The sequence below is a fragment of the Micrasema longulum genome, unplaced genomic scaffold (genome assembly GCF_059751315.1).
Source record: "Micrasema longulum isolate JH-2025_06_02 unplaced genomic scaffold, ASM5975131v1 h1tg001860l, whole genome shotgun sequence".
Taxonomy (NCBI): domain Eukaryota; kingdom Metazoa; phylum Arthropoda; class Insecta; order Trichoptera; family Brachycentridae; genus Micrasema; species Micrasema longulum.
In genome coordinates, this window is record NW_028279034.1 from 209,374 (window position 1) to 234,203 (window position 24,830).

At 32.2% G+C, this 24,830-nt stretch overlaps 1 protein-coding gene across 1 annotated transcript in view; it reads right to left on the reverse strand.

Moving 5' to 3' along the window:
- Positions 1–340: 340 nt before the first annotated feature.
- The window catches only part of LOC148273713 (fat-like cadherin-related tumor suppressor homolog), a 130,540-nt gene continuing 106,050 nt past the window's right edge, over positions 341–24,830 (reverse strand). The window contains exon 3 of the mRNA XM_088238321.1: positions 341–4,182. Coding sequence (XP_088094447.1) covers positions 791–4,147 — 3,357 coding nt within the window. The 5' untranslated portion in view covers positions 4,148–4,182 and the 3' untranslated portion in view covers positions 341–790. The remainder of the gene's footprint in view (positions 4,183–24,830) is intronic.

Consider the following 24,830-nt stretch of genomic DNA (forward strand, 5'->3'; position numbering starts at 1 on the left):
ACATTATGGTAGATTGTTGTGGACATTCTGGCGTTTGATATTATCAACTCATATTACAATGGGCACAATATGGGTACTAGGCTTACGGCGAAATACGTCTAGTAGATTGATAAACACTGCTGGAATCTTGATGTTAATTCTCGAATTATGCCTGAAGCAACTGCATCAGGAAACGTGTATTAATCGTAATTATTGTGTTATATTTATTTATTAACGGACATTGTCCATTGATGCAATGTATAGGGTTTTAATATTACAATAAAAGAATAATAATAAAAAAGAAAAGGAGCAGTGACAAACATAAGGGACCTCAAGACAAGATCTGGACTATTTATTTTATTTTTTATTTTATATTTATTTATATCGACGGCTTACACCTTTGACAAAGTATAAAATAATATCGAAAAACAATTATACTAAGTATGAGTTCAAACGTAGTATATAGTACAACTTGTCTTAAATATACTAAATATGAAGATGACTTTTATTTACGAATTTTCAGCGTATTACGAACCTTTTGCTATTCTGTTTTTACGTCAGCATTTTTAGTTGTAATCTCATGCAAATATGATATACTGATACGTCATTGTATATTTTTTTAGTACGTAAGTATTGCATTTGATTAATATGTATTAACAATCCTTTGCGGAAGTATTCACGATACAAAATTAATACCCTCAAATAAATCTACTTGAAAAAACAGATGTGTGTTAAAATTATTCAATGGTATATTGCATCATTTGGGAATGCTCATTGCATCGTTAAATGTTGATTTACTTATATTTGCGTTTTATAGAAAATAAACGAATAACTCACCTTCATTGTCAATGGAAAAGTACCCCATCCCGGATCCTCCTTTGATGCTGTACATGATTCTGGAATCCATTCCAGGAGGATCAGCGTCAGTAGCTTTCACTGTTAGTACTCTCGTACCCACTGGTTGATTTTCACGCACTGAACCTTCTAACACAAAGTCATCAAACACTGGAGAATATAGATTCTCATTCACATCAATAATTTCTATAACTAACGAAGACTCCGAAAACAATGAGGGGATGCCGCGGTCAGAAGCACGAACTACCAAATTATGAATCTGCCTTTCTTCAAAGTCGAGAGATTTAATAGTGCGAATTGTTCCCGTCAGTGGGTCAATTTTGAAAAATCCCGCGTAATCACCTTGTTCAATAACCGAGAACTTGACTTCTCCCCCTAAACCTAAATCAGGATCTACAGCACTTAAAATTACCACTAAAGATCCTATTGGAACATCTTCTCTCACTTTTACATAAAACGATGGTAAACTAAATTTAGGGGGATTATCATTGACATCCTCAACTAATATATTGACAATAGCATCCGAATACAGTCCTCCATTATCTTTCGCTCGTATAATTAACTCGTAGGATTCTTGTTTTTCCCTATCCAGTTGGCCAAATACACTCAATATACCCGTTAAATGATGAACCGTAAAATCGGAAGTATCAGTTACAATGTAATAATTAAGTTTCGAAAATTCCCCAGTATCTGCATCAGTTGCTTTTAATTTGCATACAATAGTGCCATTAATGACGTTTTCCAAAATTTTATATTTGCTTAAAATTTTTTCGAACTTTGGAGGATTGTCGTTGATATCTAATACCGTTATCGGTAAAACTCGGGACAAACCTTTTTGGGGTTTACCTAAATCAAACACACTGACATTTAAAAAGTATTGATTCTCGCGCTCTCTATCAAGATATCCAATTACTTTTAAGTCCCCAGTTTCAGGGTCTATTCGAAACACGGAATCTTTGTCACCTCCGGATATACCGAAAATAAGTTTTCCATTATATCCTAGATCACGATCTTTGGCCTTTATTCGAGTTAATGTTGTTCCTAGGTTAACTGATTCGTTTACTTTTATTTCTAAAGGAAAATCCACAAATTCTGGAGTGTGAACATTTTCACCGTATCTACTAGGCATCATTGCAAATTCTTCTTGACTTGGGTCACGAGTTTGAATGTTATTTTTTTCAGCAGAAGCTGACATATCCGCTAGTCTTCTTGCAACTCCGGTGTCTTTACATTGAAATTGACCTATATCATCAGTGGAATGCCTTCCGGGTGATATAATGGCCTTTTTGTTAACCACGAGAAATAATTGTACTTTCATTATATCTGAAAGATGTGTTCCATCAGAAGCTGTAACTTTGAGTTCTATGGAATCTTGTCGGACTTTTTTCAAATCACATGTTATTATTAAAACTCCAGAACTAGAATCGATATTCAAACAATTTTCGTCATTTCCTGATATTATCTGGTAAATGATAATGCTTCCTGCATCTATATCAATTGCTGACACTGTAAAAATTTCTGTTCCTAATGCTAAATGGCGTGATATGTAGCTTGAGCAATCTATTTTTTGGAATTGAGGCCGATTATCATTCACGTCATTTATTTTTATTGTAAGCTGTGTTTCAGTCTGCCGTCTATATGGAAGACCCCAGTCACTTGCTCGTATTCTTAAAATATATTCTCTTTTCATACTTTCGTAATCTAAAACTTGAATTGTTTTTATAATTCCAGAGAAATGATCGATTTCAAAGGGTACAGGATTTAAATTAGCAATACTGTAAGATATGTACGCGTTTTCTCCAGAATCTCTATCCCTTGCGGTTACTTTAGTAACAAATGTACCGGGGGATTCATTTTCATCTAAACGAACCTTTATTTCTGGTTTCTCAAACAGTGGGTCATTATCATTGGTATCCAAAACATTTATTTTTACTTTGGCCGATGATTGTTTCCTACTACCTGTACTAGCTTGATCGATTGCCGATACTGTGAGAGTGTAAAATGCTTTTGATTCGGCATCTAAAATAACTGCTGTATATAACATTCCAGTTTCGGGATTAACTAGAAACTCTCCTCCTTCGTTACCTCCAACAATTTCTAAAAAGACCTTTGCATTTTTTCCCAGATCCAAATCAGTAACCTTTAGTCTGATAACAGGAGTATTTACTGGTGCGGTTTCCGGAACATTCACTTCATATATTTCTTTATGAAATACAGGAGCATTATCATTAACGTCAACTAAATGAACGGGAACCGACTTGTAGCTTTGTTTCTGAGGTATTCCGCGGTCGACTGCTTTTAACGTCAAATTGTAACCCTGTGGTGTTTTTTCTCGATCTAATAATGGATGAACTAATATATTATACTCCCCCTGGAGTTCTGTTGTTTGAATGCGAAAATGGCCTTCAGGGTCTCCGTCTACAATTTCCAGGCTCTTAATTTTGCCATGAACGCCTTCGTCTTTATCGGCTACTCTCACAATAGCGTAAATTTCCTCTCGTGAATTTTCCGCTATATCTGAAAACTGTTTCACATAAATTTCTGGGGCAAACAAATTGACTCTCTTTATCTTAACCGTCAGTTTAGCGCGCGCTGCGTGAGCGGACCCAGCGGATTGAAACAATGCTCCCCTGTCTTTTCCTAAAATTACTATTTCGTGATACATACGCTCCGTTAATGTTAAGGGTCTCGTTATTGTTACGATTCCGGAGCTCGGATGTATAGCAAACTGTTGCGAGTCATCTAGAAAACTGTAATATATTTCTCCATTGAGTCCGATATCGGCATCCTCGGCATTTACTTTGGCAATGCTTTTGTGGAGAGGAGTGTCTTCTGGAATGGTTACAGTATATTCAGTGGGATAGAATAGTGGACTTAGATCGTTCGTATCTAATATTTTTATAATAACGGTTGTATCTGTTTCGAGAAGAAGCTTATTTTTTCCATCTCTTCGAGATACCGAGGCGCGCACTTCCAAGGTGTACTTTTCTTTTCGTTCGCGGTTGAGCACATCCGAGTTACCGGTTCTTATTCGAATGAATAGGAAGCAAAAATCTCCTACGAGCCTCTCTTCCGCTTTGAAAAACTTGTTCTTATCTCCGTTGACGATCCTGTACTTGACATCGATGTTAGTGTCCGGAGGCAGGTGGAGTCCCAAGCTGTCCTCCCCGGGGGGCTGGCGGGCGTAGGTCTTGCCGACGCTGTTCTCGTGGATGGAGAGATTGTACAGCGGGCGGGAGAAGCGCGGCTCCCCGCCCAGCACCAGTGGGGGGAGGTAGAGCAGCAGCCATAGCACCACCGCGCCCGGAAACATTCCCAGGCCTTCCTCGCGTGTTCAACTCATAGGAACTGAATAAAAAAAAGTACGTTTATTATACATATTTAATGGTCGAATTTTTAAAATATGTTTTTTATCACATTGACAATAATTACATCATCATATATTACAAATTAAAATGAATCAAAAATAAGTTTTTGAAGCAGACCTGTTTTTTCACAATTAAAAAGGGGAAGGGATTTGAGTGGGTAACCTTTTGATGATTTTCCGAATGTTTGAGTTTTGTGCCATTAAAATGTTTACAAAAAAAAAAAATTCTATGTTTTTGATCATATTTTTGTAGTGATATACTCATGTGTCTGTGTCAATTAATTGCTTGTCCCATCTCAACTCAGAACTTTTAGTCCCATGGAGTTGGGACTAATGTCTCAAATAATGAACAATAAACTTATGTATGTAAATAAATGAATAAATAATGTGATGATTAAACTGGTAGATACATATTGTGTGATTAAGAGTGACAGCAATAATATGTCAGGTAACTTTATTTAATAATTCAGCAATCCAGAGCGAAAAAAAATGTGAAGACACAGTTTTTAAGTTATGATAAAAGTTGGACAATAGGAAGGGCACCAAAGTTAGTAGAAAAAATGCCTTTATAAATAATATTCGAAGTAAAATAGTAAATTGTTAGTATAAAGTATCTATTAAGTTTCAAATATTTGGCAGACCATGGCGTATGGTAAAAAAATCATATTATATTGACACTATTTTAATAACTTATTCGCTGTATTATTTTTGTACATACGAGAACATTATACCGTTGATTTAGTTTTCTATTTATAGTAAATAAAACTAATTTTGATGCTTTCTATGAAGGCATTGTAACTAGATCTCTAAAATGGCATATTTAGTCAATACACCCATTTTACTAGAAATGGGTTAAAACTCTGTACGCTATATTTTTACGAAGTTTCAGCAGCCTGTCAGAAGCTTACTGTTTCTGTAAAAGTTTTTTTAGACGAATTACAAAGTTCACATAGATAAAATACTATTTTTAAAAATAAGGCGTTCTTGGACCAAAGGACCAATTCAAATATTATTTTCTCATTTTTTTTTCAACAACTAAAAAAAACAGAATTTTCGTAGCTTCAGGACTTTTAAACTGAGATTGTTTAAAAAAAAACTTGACAGCTCTTTTTGTATTAAAAATCCACTAATTTTAATGATAAAACTAACATTAGCTTTATATTTTGCTAGCTAAGCCCGGCAATGCTTTGCTATTGCTTAATTTATTATATAGTCGTTTACATATTAAAATAACACAATCGAAAGTTAGATATCAATTATTGGATTTAGTTAAAACTGGATATGCTCAAATAAGTTATTATTTTTGTGTTTCGATTTACATAAATTGTGAGGATATGCGGTCACAGAGAATTTCGATAAATAGGTATTAAAACATTGTTTTTATGTCACTGTTTTTCAGATTCCTCCCCGATACCGTGCGAAAGATACAACTGCATATTGCACCTGTTATGCCTATAATAAACAATTTATCAAAAAAAAAAAAAAGAGAGACATGCCAGTGATAAATACCAAAAGTGAATAAAAAAATCACTGTTATTGTGCCATAATCAAAGTAAAAAATACGAAAATACGTTTGTATCAAGAAAAGTGAAATCATGTTTCCTCTAATGATTAAATATTATTATAATGTTATATGTAACTATAGAAACAGGTTCGGTGTTCTTGAAAAAAGTAATTGACCTATAAATATACATAATGCACCTTGCGTCATCTAAAATTATGACACTCAACTAATGGTTCAATGATCAGTCATGCCCGACGCGTATTTAGTCGTTTTTTAACCGCCGATCGGGTTATGACTTGATTTTGACATTTAATTCAAAACAAAAATACCCGATTGTGTCATAAAAGCGTGTAAAAACCGTTCGAGTAAACGCAAAAAAGAAGGTGTTTTTTTTATTGGTAAGTAGGTACCTAGGTACTTGTTAATGATTAAATTTAACAACTTGAAATAATTCATTATGCAAATGTCAAACTCTGCTCGTCTTTTCATTTGGGGTACACGTTATGGAGGAATACGGTTTTTGAAAATGAATTGAACGTCAGTTATTATTATTCTAGCATTACCAAAAATCCAGTTAAAATAAATAAATGTGTAGAATTTATAAGGAATTCAAGAAAATAATCTGATTATGAGCCACAAAAAACGAATGTTGTTTGGGAAAATTCAAAAACAAACTTTTTTATGAAGAAAAAAAAATCATACTTCTTATGTTTTCGTATATGCATTCTAACATGTCAGACATTTCAGAAATAAAATGATGACATAAATAAATAAGTAGACAATATTGTATGAGACTATGTTAATGATAGAACCAGATAAAAAAAATGTTTGAATACGATACTTTTATTTAATTGACTCACTGTGTATTTACGTATTTTAGGATAATGATTGTTGAAAGTTCCCAGTTATGAAAAAAAAAAAATACTAGCAGACAAAAGTTCATCCGCAAGTTTCATTATTTTCCCGTGTGTCCAAATAACTTGCATGTGCTTCCATATAATGCAGAATAAAATTGCAACGGCTGCAACGAAATCTGCATTTGACGCATTTGTTTTAAGATTGCCATGTTCTCAAATATGATTTAAAATCGTCGGCGAAATATTATTAGGGAAGAAGCACCGAGGCGAAGCCTTAAGCTGTTTAGCTGTACGGTTGAAAATACAACAATACAACTGTACATATTTATGTGAAACGAATAGTGCCATAATATGGTATTTCATTCATATGAATATTATAACTGTACATATATCTTCGATACACCTAACAAATATTTATGTTTTTTTAAGGTTTGACCCACTAAGCCTCTATTATAGAGGCTTGTCAGAAGGTAAAAAAGAGAGAAAACGGAAGGAAAATAAGAAAAATACACTACAAAAGCAAGACAAATAAAAACAATCTTTGGTTTTTTTCTTGTAAATGGCACAAATTGATCCCGCGACGCCAGTTTCGTAATTGGCCGAAACTGCGCCATGGCGAAGGGCCTGTCAAATGTTTAGTCAAGTTATCTGTAATATATGTATTACAACATAGATGGCGAACTTTACAGAAAACGAAATATAGAAGTTTAGTGATTACAGGACTTATGACCTGTTGAGTGGCCATTTTAAACACCGTATTATATTCACCATTCTGCATATGTTTGAACATCCATATTATTATAAATAAAAATTACTTTTACTAACTTTATTTGTTGAAAATAAATTTAGTTCAAATTTTATTTTGTATTTTTCAGTTCTCCCACACTTCACCTCTTAATCTATTGCATTGGCAACGTATTACCTAATGGGTAAAATATAAACTTAAAGTAGATTACCCAACGTGATGTGTAAGACGTTTGCTGCATTTTGCGAAACAAAAATGGATTGCTGGTTCCCTAAAAATCTTATTAAATCTATGAATGAGGACAGGATTTTTAAATAATTTATTCTGCTTTTGGGTTAAAATCCATTTATACTATCACCAAAAGCTTAGCGGACTACTTAAAATATTTGACGAGGAAAGCCTTTAAGTGGATAAAGCAAGTTCTCGGATAATCGGTATCTGAACAGATCGAGGTAAGTTTGGGTGAAATTTATTGCCTTTTGGGATTATAAAAGTAGTCACATCCCTATCGGAAAATATTTTTTTTCGAGTAGCCTTGTAAAAAGAACTTCCAAACGTTTCTATAATTGGAAATTTGAGTTATGTTACCGAATGATAGGAATAAGTTTGATTTTAAAATGAAGCACAATCACATTTTAAGTCTTCATGCCTTGCTTGCAAAAAAACCGAAAGAATTTAAATATTTCAAGTACTTTTTAGAAAAGACGAATAATTTTCAATGAATGATTTCTTCTTCAAATGCAGATTTTTATCTGGAGGCCATTTTATAAATTCTCAAATACAATGGTTTGTTCTTTCTGAATAAAGAACAAATATTGATATAGCATTTTCATTTAAATAAACTCTTGGATACACAGTCTTCGTTGAATTCAACGGGAAATATTTTTATTTATAAATAATAAATTGAGATAAAAGAGAAATAAAAAAAATAATTCCAACTGAAATTGAATCTTATTAAAAACATCAAACAATAAAAAAAACAGTAGAAAGATTTCTCAATCTATTAATGGGGATGAAAATGTATTTTTTTTAAACTTAAATCAGTCATTTAACCAATTCACGCCTTTTTAAGTAATGACGAAACTTTGACGGATGTGGTGCAGGGTGAGTTTAGAATATTTACTGACGGCAGTCTCTTAAACGGTAAGGTAGGCAGCATTCGTACCATTCGACGGCATAAGAGAGCTGCCGACAAGAAAGCTGGAACTTGATGATTTCTGTTCTGTTTCAGGTGAAAACACTTGCAATCAGAGAAACTCTAGTTTACGTCCTAAAAAAAACCACTTAACAGATGAAATCAAATAAATATTCTGACTAATTAAGGGTCAAAGCAATAACTAATTGAAATTCGGTCAACCCTATTTTTATGGACATTGATACTGATAAACAGAAACTAAATTCTAGATCTCAGAATATGTACATCGGATAAATAAGAGGATACTGTTAAATCCAAGGCAATATAAAGGAAATGAAAAGGCTCGAGAAACTACTATTAAGAAAACGGCACGTAATTTTGCCAAATTTCCTTTAAGTTTTCCCAAAAAGAAAATATAAACAATAACTCTTAAGCTCTGGAACTACCGGTGTTTAAGTGAAATTACTGAACAGGTGACTAAAATATTTTTTCCAACAATTTTTCATGCCTTTGATTTCAGGAAAACGCAGCAAGTTGGCTACGAACTCATTCAAATCCTCACAGGTAACGGTGGTTTTATGAGCTATTTTCACCGCTTTGAGCTTTCAGAAATCATTTACATCACAATATTTCATAGTCCCTGGGCCGCAATTATGATGAGAAACTAAGGAAGTCATACCTTCACCATGACGGTATAGCTAAAGATAAATTCTCTAGAGCGATTACGAAGATACACTACCGACCCCCCACCATCCAGTTTTGATGTAAGTACATCGGTTTGTACCGACGGATCTAATATCTCTTGATCGCATATCTACAAATTTAAAGAGTCGAAAAATTTGTTTCACCGTGTAATTTTTCCTTAAATTACGATTTATTTATTTTTAATTGTTCTTAGGTTGGCAGTTTTTTTCTTAAAAAGCCTATTCAAATAAAAGAGGAATAAGTAAATTTGGAAGTCAAATTGAAAACTAACAACTGTCAGATTTGAAAACAAACGCCTAGATGCGTGGCTGAATTCTGCATTATCAACATATAAAAGCATCTGGGGTAAAAATGTTGCCACTGTAAAACAATAATTAAGTCAATTTTCCTATTTTATTTTATTTTATTTTTTTATTTATTTTTTTATTATTTTACATATTTATTACAGCAATATACAAGTAATTATTTATACAACAAATTAATTCAGTAGTAAAAGTAAGCATATATATTTTTTATTTTTGCTGTTGGTTCATCTAAACTGCCTAACAAGGGATAGCTTCCCCGTTCTAAGGCAGTAAATTATGTATTTTATAATGATATTTAAAAGTATTTACAGTTTTATCATAATGTGTGCTTTTTCAGTCTTAAAGGTAAACAATGAATATCCAGAGAAAACATAAATAATACCAAAATCTCTATATCCTAAGTCCCAAGTCATTACTAGTAAAACAAGCAACCAGCTTACGTCCTTCTACATCGGACAACAAATTCTCTGACTCCCTCCGACCAATATGGATATATCTTCTTAAGTATACAGATCGAGGTGTTTAAGGATCTGGCTTTATAATCACTTGGTAGATAAATACTGACGATCGTTAAGCATACCGTCATGGTAATTGTCAAAAATCATGTTCAAGCCAGCATTTTTTGCCTTAATTGGGATTTATTGGAGTTAAAAATACTTTAAAGTGGGCACCTTTGATTACAGAAGCCCCTTTAAAATATAAATCAGAACTATTTAAAATTTGAATGAAGTAAGAAACGCGGACTAAATTTTTGGGGTCATTTATTGGTTGCATTCAATTAAATGACTTCGAGATGACAAGTCGGTACAATGAAAACACCCATTCTTTTTCCAAAACTGTTCATAAAGACTTTCTTCCGTTTCGCGTATTCGCTATCAATTAAAAAAAAAAACGAATTAAGCAAAACTGTAACATTTCTTTACAATCAGACCACGGAAATAACGAAACATAAAATCATCAAAAGCTTTTATTGTGCTCTTCACTGCAGTATTGTCAATTTGTGATCAATTAAATACACATGGTCAGTACAATGACGGATAAGGAATAACGTGTTAGTTCCAAATTGAGACAGCGGCTGCATGCTTCAGATCTCGCTCCGGAAAGGAAGAAGAACGTAGTTATTTAAACAAATCAAACAACGACACAAAACCCAAATACACATAAAAAACATTAAAAAGATTTGCCTTATACAACACGCACTCAAGCAACAGAAAAAAAAACAATACGTATACCAAAGCACATAAATACATCAAAGTATCAGGACACTACTGGCAAATTCCTAACACAGATCCTAACATGATCCCTATCGAACTCAGGCGAAATCGCCTCTCATTATAACACTGATCCCTCGTAAAAACCCTAACTGTCCTAATACTAACAGTAGGAAAAATTTAGTGCAAAAATCCGAATCGTCCTAACAACCTTTTAGACCTTATAGCAGATGAAACGGGTCCAATAGTATGGTCAGCGTACAATTTTCTTGAGATAGTCTACTATTTAGATTTGCAATTTACCACTTCGCTTCTATGAGACAAGAACAACACAGACGGACATGAGTTCAGTTTATACAACCAATGCTTGTATCCAAGTATGTATTTGTTTATCTAAAACAGATTTAGTACTCATGGTAGACCTTTACCCAGTTTCTCCCACTTTTCCACTCATTCGCTCAAACAATGAAAAAACGCTTTAACGTTAGTTAGATTAGCCAATAAGCTTAGATTCTACATCGGCCTCATCACTTTTGTCAAGCTGTTCAGCATGTTTTCCCTCTCAGTATTTAAAATCGGGCAATCCCATAGGTTTCTCTACATGAGAGAGTGCGAATATTATCCATGGAGTTCCTCCAGGGTATGCTTAGTTACAGCAGTTTGAAGACCAGAAGAAATGTATATTTAACCTCGCACTTATTTAGATTATTTCGCGGTATTATTGACAACCCTGAAATTATGCGGAGCATTGGCTTTTATGTCCCGAAAAATTACCTAAGACAGCGTTAGCATAGACTGTTTCACATTTCAATATACAGGACCAACCTGCCAATGGTTATGCCTGTTGAAAGGAATATATCTATGTTCAACACTATGACATTAGACCTTGACATTTTTCACGTCTCTGAGGAAGTTTTTCCTCACAAGATTTTCTTACTTTTTTCACATGTTATTCTCCGGATATTATGTATACTTATGTGTTATTTTTATATATCCCTTATTTTACCTTATTATTTTAATTATTCCTATATGTATGAATTAAGATATTCCATTTTGTTATGTAAATCTATATGAATAAATCAATTGAAATTGAAAAAAAAATGAGGATATGTTCAGCTGTCTGGCGGAGCTCCCCGAAAGTACGTCCCGGGTATTTCACTAGTGAGAGGTAATATAGTATAACCCTAAACTTAACCATGTCCAGACAACATTTGAACAATATAGTGATTCAGGTTAATTTTCCTTAGGCTCAGTCTTCTTCTTTTGTCTGGAAAAAATGTATGACAAGTCGATTGAACATACCGTGGTAGATAGAGATAGTGCAGAAGTTAAGTGTACCGTCACAATATGTACAGATTAAATTAGCGTTCATAATCGCGGCCCTGGACTAGCACCCGATGTCTAAGACTGATTAGGGCCTTGATTATGATGGGAAGATAAAATTTATCTTCAATTTTATCTACAAAGTAAAACTGAGTTTTCTGTATGAAAAATAGAATATGTTTACAATTTTTTTTCTAAAAATGTTCAATTACTGGTTACCGATAAAGATTTTTTAAATTTTCATACAAACATACACACCTCCGTACATAAATATTGATATTAGTTTATACCGTCCCAATATATACAGATGAAGATAGCCGTTCATAATCACGGCCCCCCTTACCCTTTATGTAACAGATGATTAATATGCGTTGCATTTGGTGTATCAATGCAAATTCCCTAAGCACCACTAGGCGCGAAAAAGTGAAAACATGCTAAGGTCTTATTTAGATGCTTGTCAGCAAGTAGGAAATAAGGCATTTGTAAGGATGTAATGAAATATATACAACAACACCCAAACTAATTAGAAAAAACCTTTCTTGTTTTTTTTTTTCTGGCAACTGGCAGGAATCGAACCCGGAACGCCTACTTCACAGTTAGCCGTATAACCGACTGCGCTACGGCGTTTGCCTGATAGTAATCTGAATGCTTGATGTTATAGTTTAACGCTTTACAAAGTGCGAAAGATACATAAAGAGAAGCATATATACTTTTAGGAATATTTGTTAGGATAACACTAAATACAAAGGATAGTTCACGTTGATAAAATAAATTGAATTGGTAATACAGTTATTGTGTAAACTGTGTCTACAACTCATTTCCTAATTAAAAGCCATATTAGCTTACAGAAATGTGAAGGAAAGCGGCTTTAGTGAAAACATTACCGAACAATCTATTTAGATTACAAAATTAAATATGTACGGGCTTGCGTACAATATGGAAAACTTGATTTAGATTTCTACAGCAACTGGCTACTAAAACACAACAAAAATGGTACTTTTTGCATGACGTATAAGATTTATGCGATAAAAGTATTTACATTTAGGTACTTAAATATAAATATCAAAGTTCTTTCTGCCCTTAGCTTATAATGATTACACAATTTTACAATTCACAATTTTATCCAACTTATTAAAGTGGCTTAGGTTCTCTAAATACTTTGTGAGTGTTTTGTAGGTACTCAGAGATGATACCCTACGACTTTCCGCAGCAGCTGTTAAATAACTCTTTAAAACTCTATAAGCAACAAGAGGTTGAAAATGTAACATTTTTATCAAACTTATTAAAGTGGCTTAGGTTCTCTAAATACTTTATGAGTGTTTTGTAGGTACTCAGAGTTGATACCGCACGACTTGTCGCAGTAGCTGTTAAATAACTCTTTAAAACTCTATAGGCAACATTAGGTTGAAAATGTAACATTTTTATCCAACTTATTAAAGTGGCTTAAGTTCTCTAAATACTTTATGAGAGTTTTGTAGGTACTCAGAGATGATACCCCACGACTTCCCGCAGTAGCTGTTAAATAACTCTTTAAAACTCTATAAGCAACAAGAGGAACATTTTTATCTTTAAAGACTACGGTGACGTAATGTCTTATTCAAGTATATTATAGAAATAAATATTTTAATTCTTTAAAGTGAAGTTGTAAATTCCTTTTAAATAATACACTAAAGACCAGTTATATAAAAAAAAAGTAAAATATACAATGTTATTAAATATTTGTATATAACTACTTACCGACTTTTCTATGTCTACCGGTTTCGAGACGTACCCGTCTCTTCGTCAGGACACCATTTGAATCAACATGCAAACCAAGATGCAAAACCCACTATACACTTTCACAATAGTTGTTGCATAAAAATATAAAACAGACACAACATGCACTTTAATAAGCACATGCACTGATTAGGACAACCATGGACTAATTAAATAATGAAAATATTATTTTTTGTTTGATCTAATCAGTGCATGTTGTCCTAATCAGTGCATGTGATTATTAAAATGCATGTCGTGTAGGTTTTATATTTTTGTACAACAACTATAGTGAAGGTGTAAAGTGGGTTTTGCATGTTGGTTTAATTGGTGGCCTGACGAACGAGACGGGTACGTCTCGAAACCGGTAGACATAGAAAAGTCGGTATGTGGTTTGATACAAATATTAATTAACATTTAGTTAAATGTTTGACTACAAATTTAATTCTTTAAATATTATTAATATTAAATATAAATTGCAGTTTTCATTCATAAAATAATCAAGGTTTAAAATAAAATACAAATTTAAACAGTTTCGTACAGTAATAATTCGCTAGAGAACCCCAGTAGCACTATTGAATAGAACAAAAGCGTTTCGAAATTTTGGTTTGTTTTCAGTTTAACAACAAACGTGTAACGGATGGTTTCAGTTTGTGCTTGCAATTTTCAACCTAAGTACTTATGTTTCATTGCATTACTGAAAACTGTAGCTAATTTTATGGTTGATAATCATAGAATGGTTTTGTCCATTTGGGTCGGTGGCGTGTTTATTAGTCAGTGGCGTGTTATTATTCTAAGGCAGTAGATAATTATAAAATAATAATATTTGACTGATTTATATAGCGCCATTTTTTGTGAAAAATCGCCTCAAGATCGATTTACAATTGTATACTTAAACTAACATTCTATCTAAGCTAAAGTGACATATTATATTTCCTGATTAAAAATTTAGGGTAATTTACTTTATTTTATTAACATAAACGGCAAATCTGTCTTTTATAAAAATTTATGATACTTACATATTTGCCTTAGTATAAAAATAAAGATAAATTTCCTTTCACCCAAGATTTATAAAAAAAATAAACCTAAAAGTTATAAAACATATTCAATAAAAAGTTTTAACTATTTAGGAATAAATGTAAAAAACAAATTAAATACTAAAATATTTTTAAGTAATATAACAAGAAAATCGTAAAGTACTGTTTCATACAGCTGGATAAAGTAAACAAAAAATTGTATGTATTATGAAGTGTATAAATAAATAAATATAGTTACCATTCACCATCTTTGAAAAAGTTCAAAAGGTTTGTTCTATAGGAACAATAATGATGTCGGTATGATAATCTAAGGAAGTGAGATTTTAGTTGGGATCTGAACTGACTAAAACTGTCGATGATTCGTAAGTTTAAAAGCAATCGGTTCCAGGCAGAGGGGCTGGCAACGGCAAAAGCAAGATCTCGAAATCTAATGTTTGAGAAGCGTCGGATTTCGACAAGTTTTCCTCTTCCTGAATCATATAATACGAACTATTGCCAGAATTCGTTTTTACACAGATCGTGTTCCACTTTTACCAGTTTTTTTTAACCAAATAGATATCTATCATACAGGATTACAATTATTTATAAATAGTGTATTAAAAACTTTTGAATAAAACTCCGGTTGGTCCCTTTTTCTCTTATATCACTCAAATTACATACATTAATATTATTATTATAAATCAAATTTCTCTTTTGAAATTTTGTATTACTACTAAAATCGCTTTAATGAAATTTTATCGACTTCTCTTGGTTTAAAATCTTCTCCTTATATTGCTTTTTCAAATTTTAAAGATTACTTGCTATACTTGTTATTCCTTCTTTATTTTTTCGTTTTTCTCTGCTGCCATTGGCATGTTTTTATACTTTTAAACTACTTTTAATTACTTATATTATATATGTTAATAAAATCAATATATTGCTGCTCTTACTATAATGTGTCATTAATTTTGAAGATGTTTTTAAATTGACCTAAATTTAAATTTATTGTCTTATATTTCACTTAAAGATTCTTCTCATCGTTTTTTTGAATTCCCTAAAATAAATATGTGTTGATGTTTTTCCTTTTTTTAAACAATGTTATTACTATTTTATTTTATTTTTACATCTGAGCATGTTTTTCATTCTTTATTTCCATTCTTAATTTTTAATTACTCTTACAAATTTTCTTCATTTTTAATATTATTTCCATTTGTAAATACTCACTACAAACTACAAACCTTAAAATATTTTTTTTTTCACTTAAATTTTAATTTTTAAACAACTTTCATTTATGTTTTATTTTTCATTCTCTTTTTTATACTTTAATAATTAACCCTACATATAATTGCTTTTTAATATGGAAACTTCACTGGTCCATTAGAATTAAGACTAATAGTGTAAAATATTAAACTTTGTAACTGTACTGTATGTTTCCTGAATAAAAGAAAATAAAATAAAATAAATAAATAAAAATATCATATAACCAGATATAAAAAATTAAACCATCTATAAACGAAGAGAAAAAAATTATCAGAAAAGAAAATCAAAACTCACCGAAAAGGGTTTAAAATCCCAGTTTACAAGTATGATTTAAGAAAATGTCGTTTTTAATGTAAAAAGTTATTATAGTGAAGTGTTGTGTTTATGAAACCTTTATTTCAGTTATTTTTCTATTACAACTACTGCCATCACATTATTTCAGAGACAGGCAGAGATAACGGACCGCCACACACGTGTATCCTCGTGTGAAGGGGCCCTTTGTAGTGGTCAACAGTTGACGTTCGTCTTTTTATCCATATTAAGAGATATATTACTGAATATTAAAATGAAAGAATGGAATACTGACGTTTAACAATAATATTTTCTACGACGCGGTTACAAACATTTTGGAAAACAACGATCGTTGATACTAGTAGTAAGTGGCGGGCAGCAGAGGTAGAGAGAAGGGCGAGCAATCAGTGCATCGGTACTTTTATAGTCTTACCTACGTCACTGATCCGCTGGGTTGCCAACGTTGCAACTGTCACGTTCGTAGGCTATGCCTGACGGTTGTCGGTACGTACTTCTGAGGCACTACACTGGCATACATTGCTAGCTTCTTTCACATTCATAATTTATTTATTTGATTCATTAATAGTAAGCTAATTACAAAATAAATAATTAAATTACATGAACCTCACCCGCATCAATAAAAATTTTAGTTCAATAACTTCACAAACATCAACAGATGAAAGGATTGAAGGGATGTTCAAATACGGGCAGAATCGTAAATGTTACATAGTGTGTAAAGTGGCCACTTAAACCAGCCAATGACAGGTCATAAGCCCTGTAGATGCCTTGACTTTTATATTACCTTACCTTAAATGTTCCTTATCTCTGTTGTAATATGTTAATATTAACAGCTCCCCAGGGAGTTGAATCCAGTCCTTGTCTACAAAAATTTGGACAAACTCAAAATATCGTTTTCATATTATTTTCATAATTCCATTTCCCAAGTTTTCTTTACTGTTTAACATTGTGAGGTATGCTTTTAAAAAATAATACTCTAAATTCCCTCATTAACATATATGTAAACAACAAAAAATACAACTGACTCTGGACTGTTGTTTCACTTACTATTTAGAATCCAAGACATCTAATATATTGATATTTTTAAATGGTTACCAATAAGAATTAACCTACCTATTGAGTTTAAGGCCAACTTAAAACAGCACACTCATAGGTTTTCCTTTCATCTTAAACCTGATTAATATTGTGGAGTCTCTACGAGAAAAAAAGAAAATACTTTTCTAATACAAACACTTCACGAAAGGTATTTTATTTCTCGTATTGGCTTTTCTTCCAATGTTTTGTCACTTGAATTGAACAGGAAAAAAAACAAATAAAGTCAATATAGGCCTTAACAAGGTAAAAAACGCCATTAAAAGTACGGAAACTCATTTAGAAGGCATAATGGTTTCTATTTCGCAATTGAATTTGAGTTTAAAAGAATTCGATGTTTTATTTTATTTATTTGTGTCTGTTTGTATCGCAAGCCGTTTAGAAACTTACTGAAAAGCCTTTAGAATACACAATTTCTTAACGTCCATATGCAAAAAAGAGATAATTCAATTTCAAAATCCCATTACTAACTTTACGCGGAGCAATAAAGAGAAATTAAATACCGATTAACATATTAAAATATTAGTAGTAAGCATATTTAAATGTATATAGGGATTGTCATAAAGGTAGGTATAATATTGAAGAAAAATTAAAAAAATATGAATTTATGAACTAGTTGTACAATTTATATTACAGAGAAAGATTTCTTTGATCCTCAACCCCGCACTGAAATATATAGGAGATTCGCGAAAAGCATTAACTGTCAAAATAAAGGATTTTAATACACGAGAAACCATAATCCATTTAATTTATAACATCACAAAGCAATTCACAGTTATTTGAAATACACAATTTACAGCATCGTTTTGTTTCTTTGTTAAAATCGAAACGTTAGCCTTAGAATAGAAACAACCTTATTGTCAAGTAACATTTTAGATAGGTTATGGCAAATAAATTCATATAAATTAAAGGGAAATTTCACGTTTATTAATATCGTTTAATGAAAAGTAAACAAAACGGCTTTGTTTGGTAACATTGTCACAAAACATCGCCTTATTATTTTAAAAGTTAGAAGAGAAACTTAAAAACAACGGGTTACATTGTAATCTTTAGTTATGAAGAAAGTTTCTTATCGGCTTAAAGAGAAAACAGCTTCAAGCTTAAGTTAACAAAGGGCACGATTATTCCACTTAAAACGTTCACAATATTTTGTCCGTAATTTATAAAGTTTGTCACATTGTTCTCATAATTTCCTACAAATCCTGCATTTTTACTAATGATTGTTCGTGCATAAACTTTCCAACGAAAAATATCCGGATAGTTCCGATAAGCCCTTTCCAATTTCAGGAATATAAACGCAATGAAAATGGCTGTCCCAAACAGTTATCCAAAAAGGGAAAAACGCGAAATAAAACAACGGTTGTTCTAGGTGAATAAAACATTCAAATTAATGAAATTTCTTGAAGGCAGGTAATGCTAAATATTAAAATATAAAAAATGGTATGTTGATACATTATTTATTTTTTCCACTTTGGCGGCCTCCGTGGTGTAGTGGTTTAGATGCTTGACTCATACAAGAAAGGTTTCGTGTTCGATTCAAGGTTAGAACAAATATGTTTTTTTCCAAGCCTAGGTGTACTGTGCTGCAATTCATCTCGGTAATTGGGCCTCCTGGCCTATTGGGGTGCAAAAAATTAAATTAGTTAAAATAAATTGGATAAACAAATTATTATTCAGGTTATCGAGAAGGCTTCCTACATACTTAAATTCCACTTCTTCTAACTATACCGGTCTGACGGTTTTGCGAGAACTATAAAAACGTTTATCGGTCTATCAAATTGAGTGGATTAAAGTGTCGACAAGTCATTCATTCATATTTTTGCAAATAAAAATATTGTATTAAAAAATATTAATGATGCACGTCGACTATAAATACTAATGTTAAGAAAGCTTGATTCGAATACTAGACTTTTTAACGTTATTTTAGTGTAACCACGAAAAAATTAAGTTTTCTCAGCTAATATTGTTCCAAAATGGACAACTTCTACGCTTTTCTGTTGAAATAAGAATCGACGCTAATTCACTAGAGTGAACAGGAGAGGGGTTTGTTTGAAATGGGCAAAAGTTTCAGAAAGGATGAAAGGAGGTACAAACATCAATATGTTTTTAGCCAATGGAATTCCTCATAATTTCTGACCTTTCTTATTCTGGAGTCGATTAGATTTAAAAGTTTCACAAAGCCAAGTCGTCCAAAATTACTTTTAGGCTTACTTTAAAGCTCTTTTTTACTTTTTCGTTTGTTAACGTAAAAGGCGATCCGCATTTTTTACAGTTCTTTTCAAAAGATTTCGGTTTTTAGTAAATAAGTTATGTAATCTGTAAAATAAAAATAAATAAACGACATGAATATTTAAAGGCCGTTAATATGTAGGCAACACAATAGATATGACAATATATGACCTTGCGGGACGGAACGCTGGGACAATACGAAAATTCGACCGCAGTTCATACGTGAGCGTTACGAAAATGAAAACCCGACGACGCTTATTACGAGCGAGTTCACGAAAAATACTATGTATTTTATACCACGATGTATTGGAATTGTCTAAGAATTAAATAATTCTTAAAATGCCTCAATTTTCGGCAGATAAAATGTGCGGGAGCGACAATGTTCATATCGAGCAAATTGCTAATGATACGAGGTCCTGTCCGTGTGTGTTCGCACGAGGACAATGCGGCCGCGCGCTGTGGTGGAGGTAATCATTGTTCCGCGGAGATAGCCCTACCCGTCTTTCTTGGTGGCTATGTCTAGGGACAATTTATTGTCATACAAATTGCTGACATGTGGATAATGGTCGAGTCCTGAGACAAACTAATATTGTATTGTCTATGTGTAAACGGCCCTTTAGTCATATTTTAAGTTAATAAAGACAGTTTAATTGGAAGATAAGTGAACCACAGATAGAATTTTGAAGATGAATATCATCTGAGATAGTAGTAATATTCCAAAAATATCTAATAGACGTGTAACGTTCTTTAAAACCGTTGTGCACCAAAATATCTGGCTGAGAATTTAATTTATCTTTCTGATCATGGTCTACTACTTCGCCCTTCTCAGGACTAAACACTCTCTAAACTACCTGGTAAAAAAAGAAAAAAAAAATAGAAAATTGTTTGCAGGCGTTGCCTAGTAGGTGATTTGGTTCAATCGGATGAATCTCACCCACATAATAAAGGTTTCAGCTCCTTTACTTCACAAAAGTCAACAGATGGAAGAGTTGAGGAAATGTGGATGTTTAAACAGGGGCAGAATTGTGAATGTTACACAGTGTGTAAAGTGGTTACTTAAACCAGCCAATGACAGGTCATAAGCCCTGTAAATGCCTAGACATTCATATTTACTTCTCAACAATGTTTTCCCTCTCTGTTGAAATAAATTTAAATCATCCCACACTGTTTAGTCGCGAAGAGATCTACAAAAAGACGGAAGATTTATCCCAAAGAATTCCAAGTCGTGTGATGAATTGACTAATCTACACATTTATCAAGTTTATCTTAGGTAATTTAATAAATAGTAGATTTTTACTTCTGGTGACATGGTTGGGAACATGAAAAAAAATTGATTGCAACAGAGATGGGACATCACTTATAGCATTCAGTAATTTGAAAATGCATATAAGGTCCACCTTAGTTCTACGTCTCTCCAATGAAGACATATTAAGAAATTGCTCTTTTTCAAAATAGGAATAATTAAACCTTGGTAATCTGAGCAACCATACCACTTTTCTTAAAAAACGATGTTGGACAGACTTGATAATGTCAATATGAGTCCTGTAGAATGCAGACCAAATACGAGAAGCGTATTCTAGGCATAAAACTACCTATACTTTAAAATATAAAAAAACTTCATCTTAGAACAGGCTGAGCCATGTTAGATGGAGACTTTCTCAACCAGAGGACGCTCCGTATTCATTTTGTCATTCACTATTTTTATATAGATTCCCTGGTATTGAATATGTACTTATTTATGGTACAAATTATGGTATAAATTAGCATAAAATGTTTAGGCATTATAATTGATAAAAATATAAAATGGAAAGAGTAAATAAATAATATTGTCAATAGAATGAGAAAACTTAAATATGTATTTATTAGAGTGAGGAATATATTAAACGTCGAAAATTAAAAATAAATATACTTTGCATAAGCCCAATCCATATTAAACTGCGGAATAATCGGATGGGGTGGTGATTTAAACCAATTATTTTAATGGTCAAAAAAGTACAAAAATTAATTTTAAAGTTATTTTCGAAAACCGTCTACTTTTCCCACTGTTCAATTATTTTAAATAAATTGTTTTATATATAGAATTGTTTGCGTCAAATACATAAAGACAAACTTAATAGTACTGTTTTTGGGTCACAAAACGTAAGTACGCAACCTAAAACAGGTGGTAATATCTTTAGTCCCAAATAAAAAACAAATACAGCACAACATCATTATGCTTACTGAGGAATATTTTTCTTCAATGAAATAAACAAATAACAAAAAATAATGCATGTCAAAAATACAATATATTTAAGAAAGAAGTGGAAAATTACATTTATAATTCTTCTTTATGTAACACTGATTTCAAACACAGTTTTTATATATTTTCTTGTAATTTATGTTTTATTTAACAAATATTAATAATAAAAAATATAAAAAACAAACTATTGTTAGACGTCACTCCCTATTATGTACACAAGGATTGTTTTTTTCTTTTACGTAATGGGAAACGTTAATGTAATATTTGTATTTAACTAATACAAAAAAAACTTTTTCGTTGTAATATTGCATACTTATATTTGTTATCTAAATAAATAAAATAAAAATATATATGTACTAATAACCTGAAAATCTTTTAATGATTCATGAACCCCCCATGCTCATATTGTTTTAATCCAAAAATATCGCTAAATATATAATATATCTATATATTATATTTTTTAATTATATATTATATGGCTAATAGGATTGTGTATATATGTTTATGAATAAATATATTTCCCGTATATTTTTCTTCTTTCAAAATAGTAAAAACGCATTTTAACCAGACTGTGGCCTCGTTATTTGGCAGACTCGCAAATCAAAGGTCTGAGATTCGAACCCCACTCAGTTTATAAAAATAATATAATATCAATACCTCAATTTCCATTCTGATTCCCATTTTCTAATAGTGAGTTATTTATAACCCGTTGAAAATGGCCACCAAGATGGAAACATTTGGGTTGGTCATAAAAACGCAAACATTTCTTTTTCCTTAAAATAAAGATAAAATATTTTAAAATAAAGTCAATATTAAATACGTTTAAAACAAAAAAAAAACATTGATATCAATCCCGTCAGGGAAAAATATGGATATACCTACCCAAAATATTCTTAGTTAAACAGTCATTTCAAAAGTTTTGGCTTTATGGATCTTGAATAAATATATTTTTTTTTTTGATACAGTGTAATTAACACTAAGCAAATGTTTGTTTTAATATATACAAAAAAAATATTGGCATGTAGGTTTTTTTTTAAAAACTATTTAAATTACACTCGTAATTTTGTTGGATTAGCAAAAGTTCCAACAGGAGAAATCAAGATGGATTTTAATTCCTCAGGTCTTCTAAGTACTCTTCAGAGATTTATTAAGGTGGAATAATCGACAGACGCGTAAATCCTTATAAGCACGTTTCATTAAGGACCAAGTACGGATGGAATGTTACCGATAGAAAGCGGTGATCGGGAGCACGCGGCGTGATTTGGAACTAATCCATCCAAATCCCAGGCCGGCCGTAATAACGTTCACAAAGTTAGAAATAGTGGAAAATAAATTGGATTGCAGAGTGAAGTGAAGTGAGGAAGCTTGAAGTTAGTTCCGAGAGGTGAGACCGTAAAACAACTTGTTTTTAAACAAGAAAAAAGTGTGATTTAAAGCTCGCTCGTTTATCAAACACCTAGGTACCGATTGTACAAAGTAAATTCCATAGAGAACGCGATTGCGTAGATTCATAATATATAAATACAAAATTATCAAGATTTTCCTATGCGACCGGCAAGACTTACATACTTTATGGTTTCGTTTACCAAAACGGGAATTCACCGATGAGAATGTTTTGCACGTCGATCATAACAGTAGATGTGGTGTTTATCGAACCATTCCTTTAAATGAAAATCTTCAAAAATTCACCTACCTTGCTTGATGTCTAAGGTTTGATTCATAGCATCTCCCTCTTCTTCAGCCTTGTTCTTTCCACTGCTGATTAAAAGCCTCTTCCAAACGTCTTCATTCTTTCCTATCACCCGCTTTCATCATCCACGTTTACTGGCAATAGAGGCAATGTCGTCGACCCATCTTTTCTGTGGCTTTCCAACACTTCTTTAGTTTGCCCATGGTCTCCAGTTTATTATTCTGAGTGTCCACCTGCCATCATTTTGTCTCGTCGAGTGTCTTGCCCACTGCCATTTTAATCTCACTGCACGATCCATGATATCCACGACTCCAGTTCAGCGTCTTATTTCTTCATTTCTTACTCAGTCTCTTAGACATACACCCAGCATCTGTCTTTCCATGGATCGTTGCGTGCATTTTAATTTCTGGCTCCTTTTTTGTGTTACAGACATGGTTTCTAGTCCGTATGTTGTCACCGGCAGTTTGCACGATTCATATACTTGTCTTTTTTAACATATAGGGTCTTCTTTATTTCCAAAAATATATTTTAGTTGCCGAAAGATTCATAGCATAGCCCAAAAAAAATGGTTTAAAATGAGGCACTACACTACAATACACCTGAAACGTAAGACTGATCATCTCATCTTTTATGTAACGATCAAAATACGTTGCTAACGGAAATTCAATGCACTTCATTATGCAAGTGCAGATCGACATGAGAAAACATTGATAAATTCTGTCATTTTCTGAAAAATAACATAAAAATTGTTTGTCATATTATAAATTTTTCACTATTAGTCCATTTGAATTACATCCAAGTAGTTCAAGAGATTTAAGGTTGAAATAAATGCTTTGGAATATAATAATTTATTTTCCCCGGACTTTATTTTCATTTTGTTAGGCGTTGCAAACATTATGTTTACTCACAGAATTGCTTAGTGATCACATAAATATTTTTTTTCACACGACGACAGACCAGAAAGCTCAATTACAGTAGATAATCATAGCACAAAACATCTGAATGTCAAGTCTGAACTTGAGAAAATAACCATATTTTTTTAAAATTCTTTCTGGGAATCAAACGAGGAGCCTTCCAATGAGTCAAACGTCTTTGTCATTACACGACAGAGGCCGCCAATTGATTCATATTTCACATTAGGTATCATTTTATACACTATTTAACATTTTAATATTTTGTGATCTACGTTATTAACAAAGGTCACGTGATTAACATTGAAAATGCGCCGGTAACCATTCCGAATTTAGCTTTGAAATT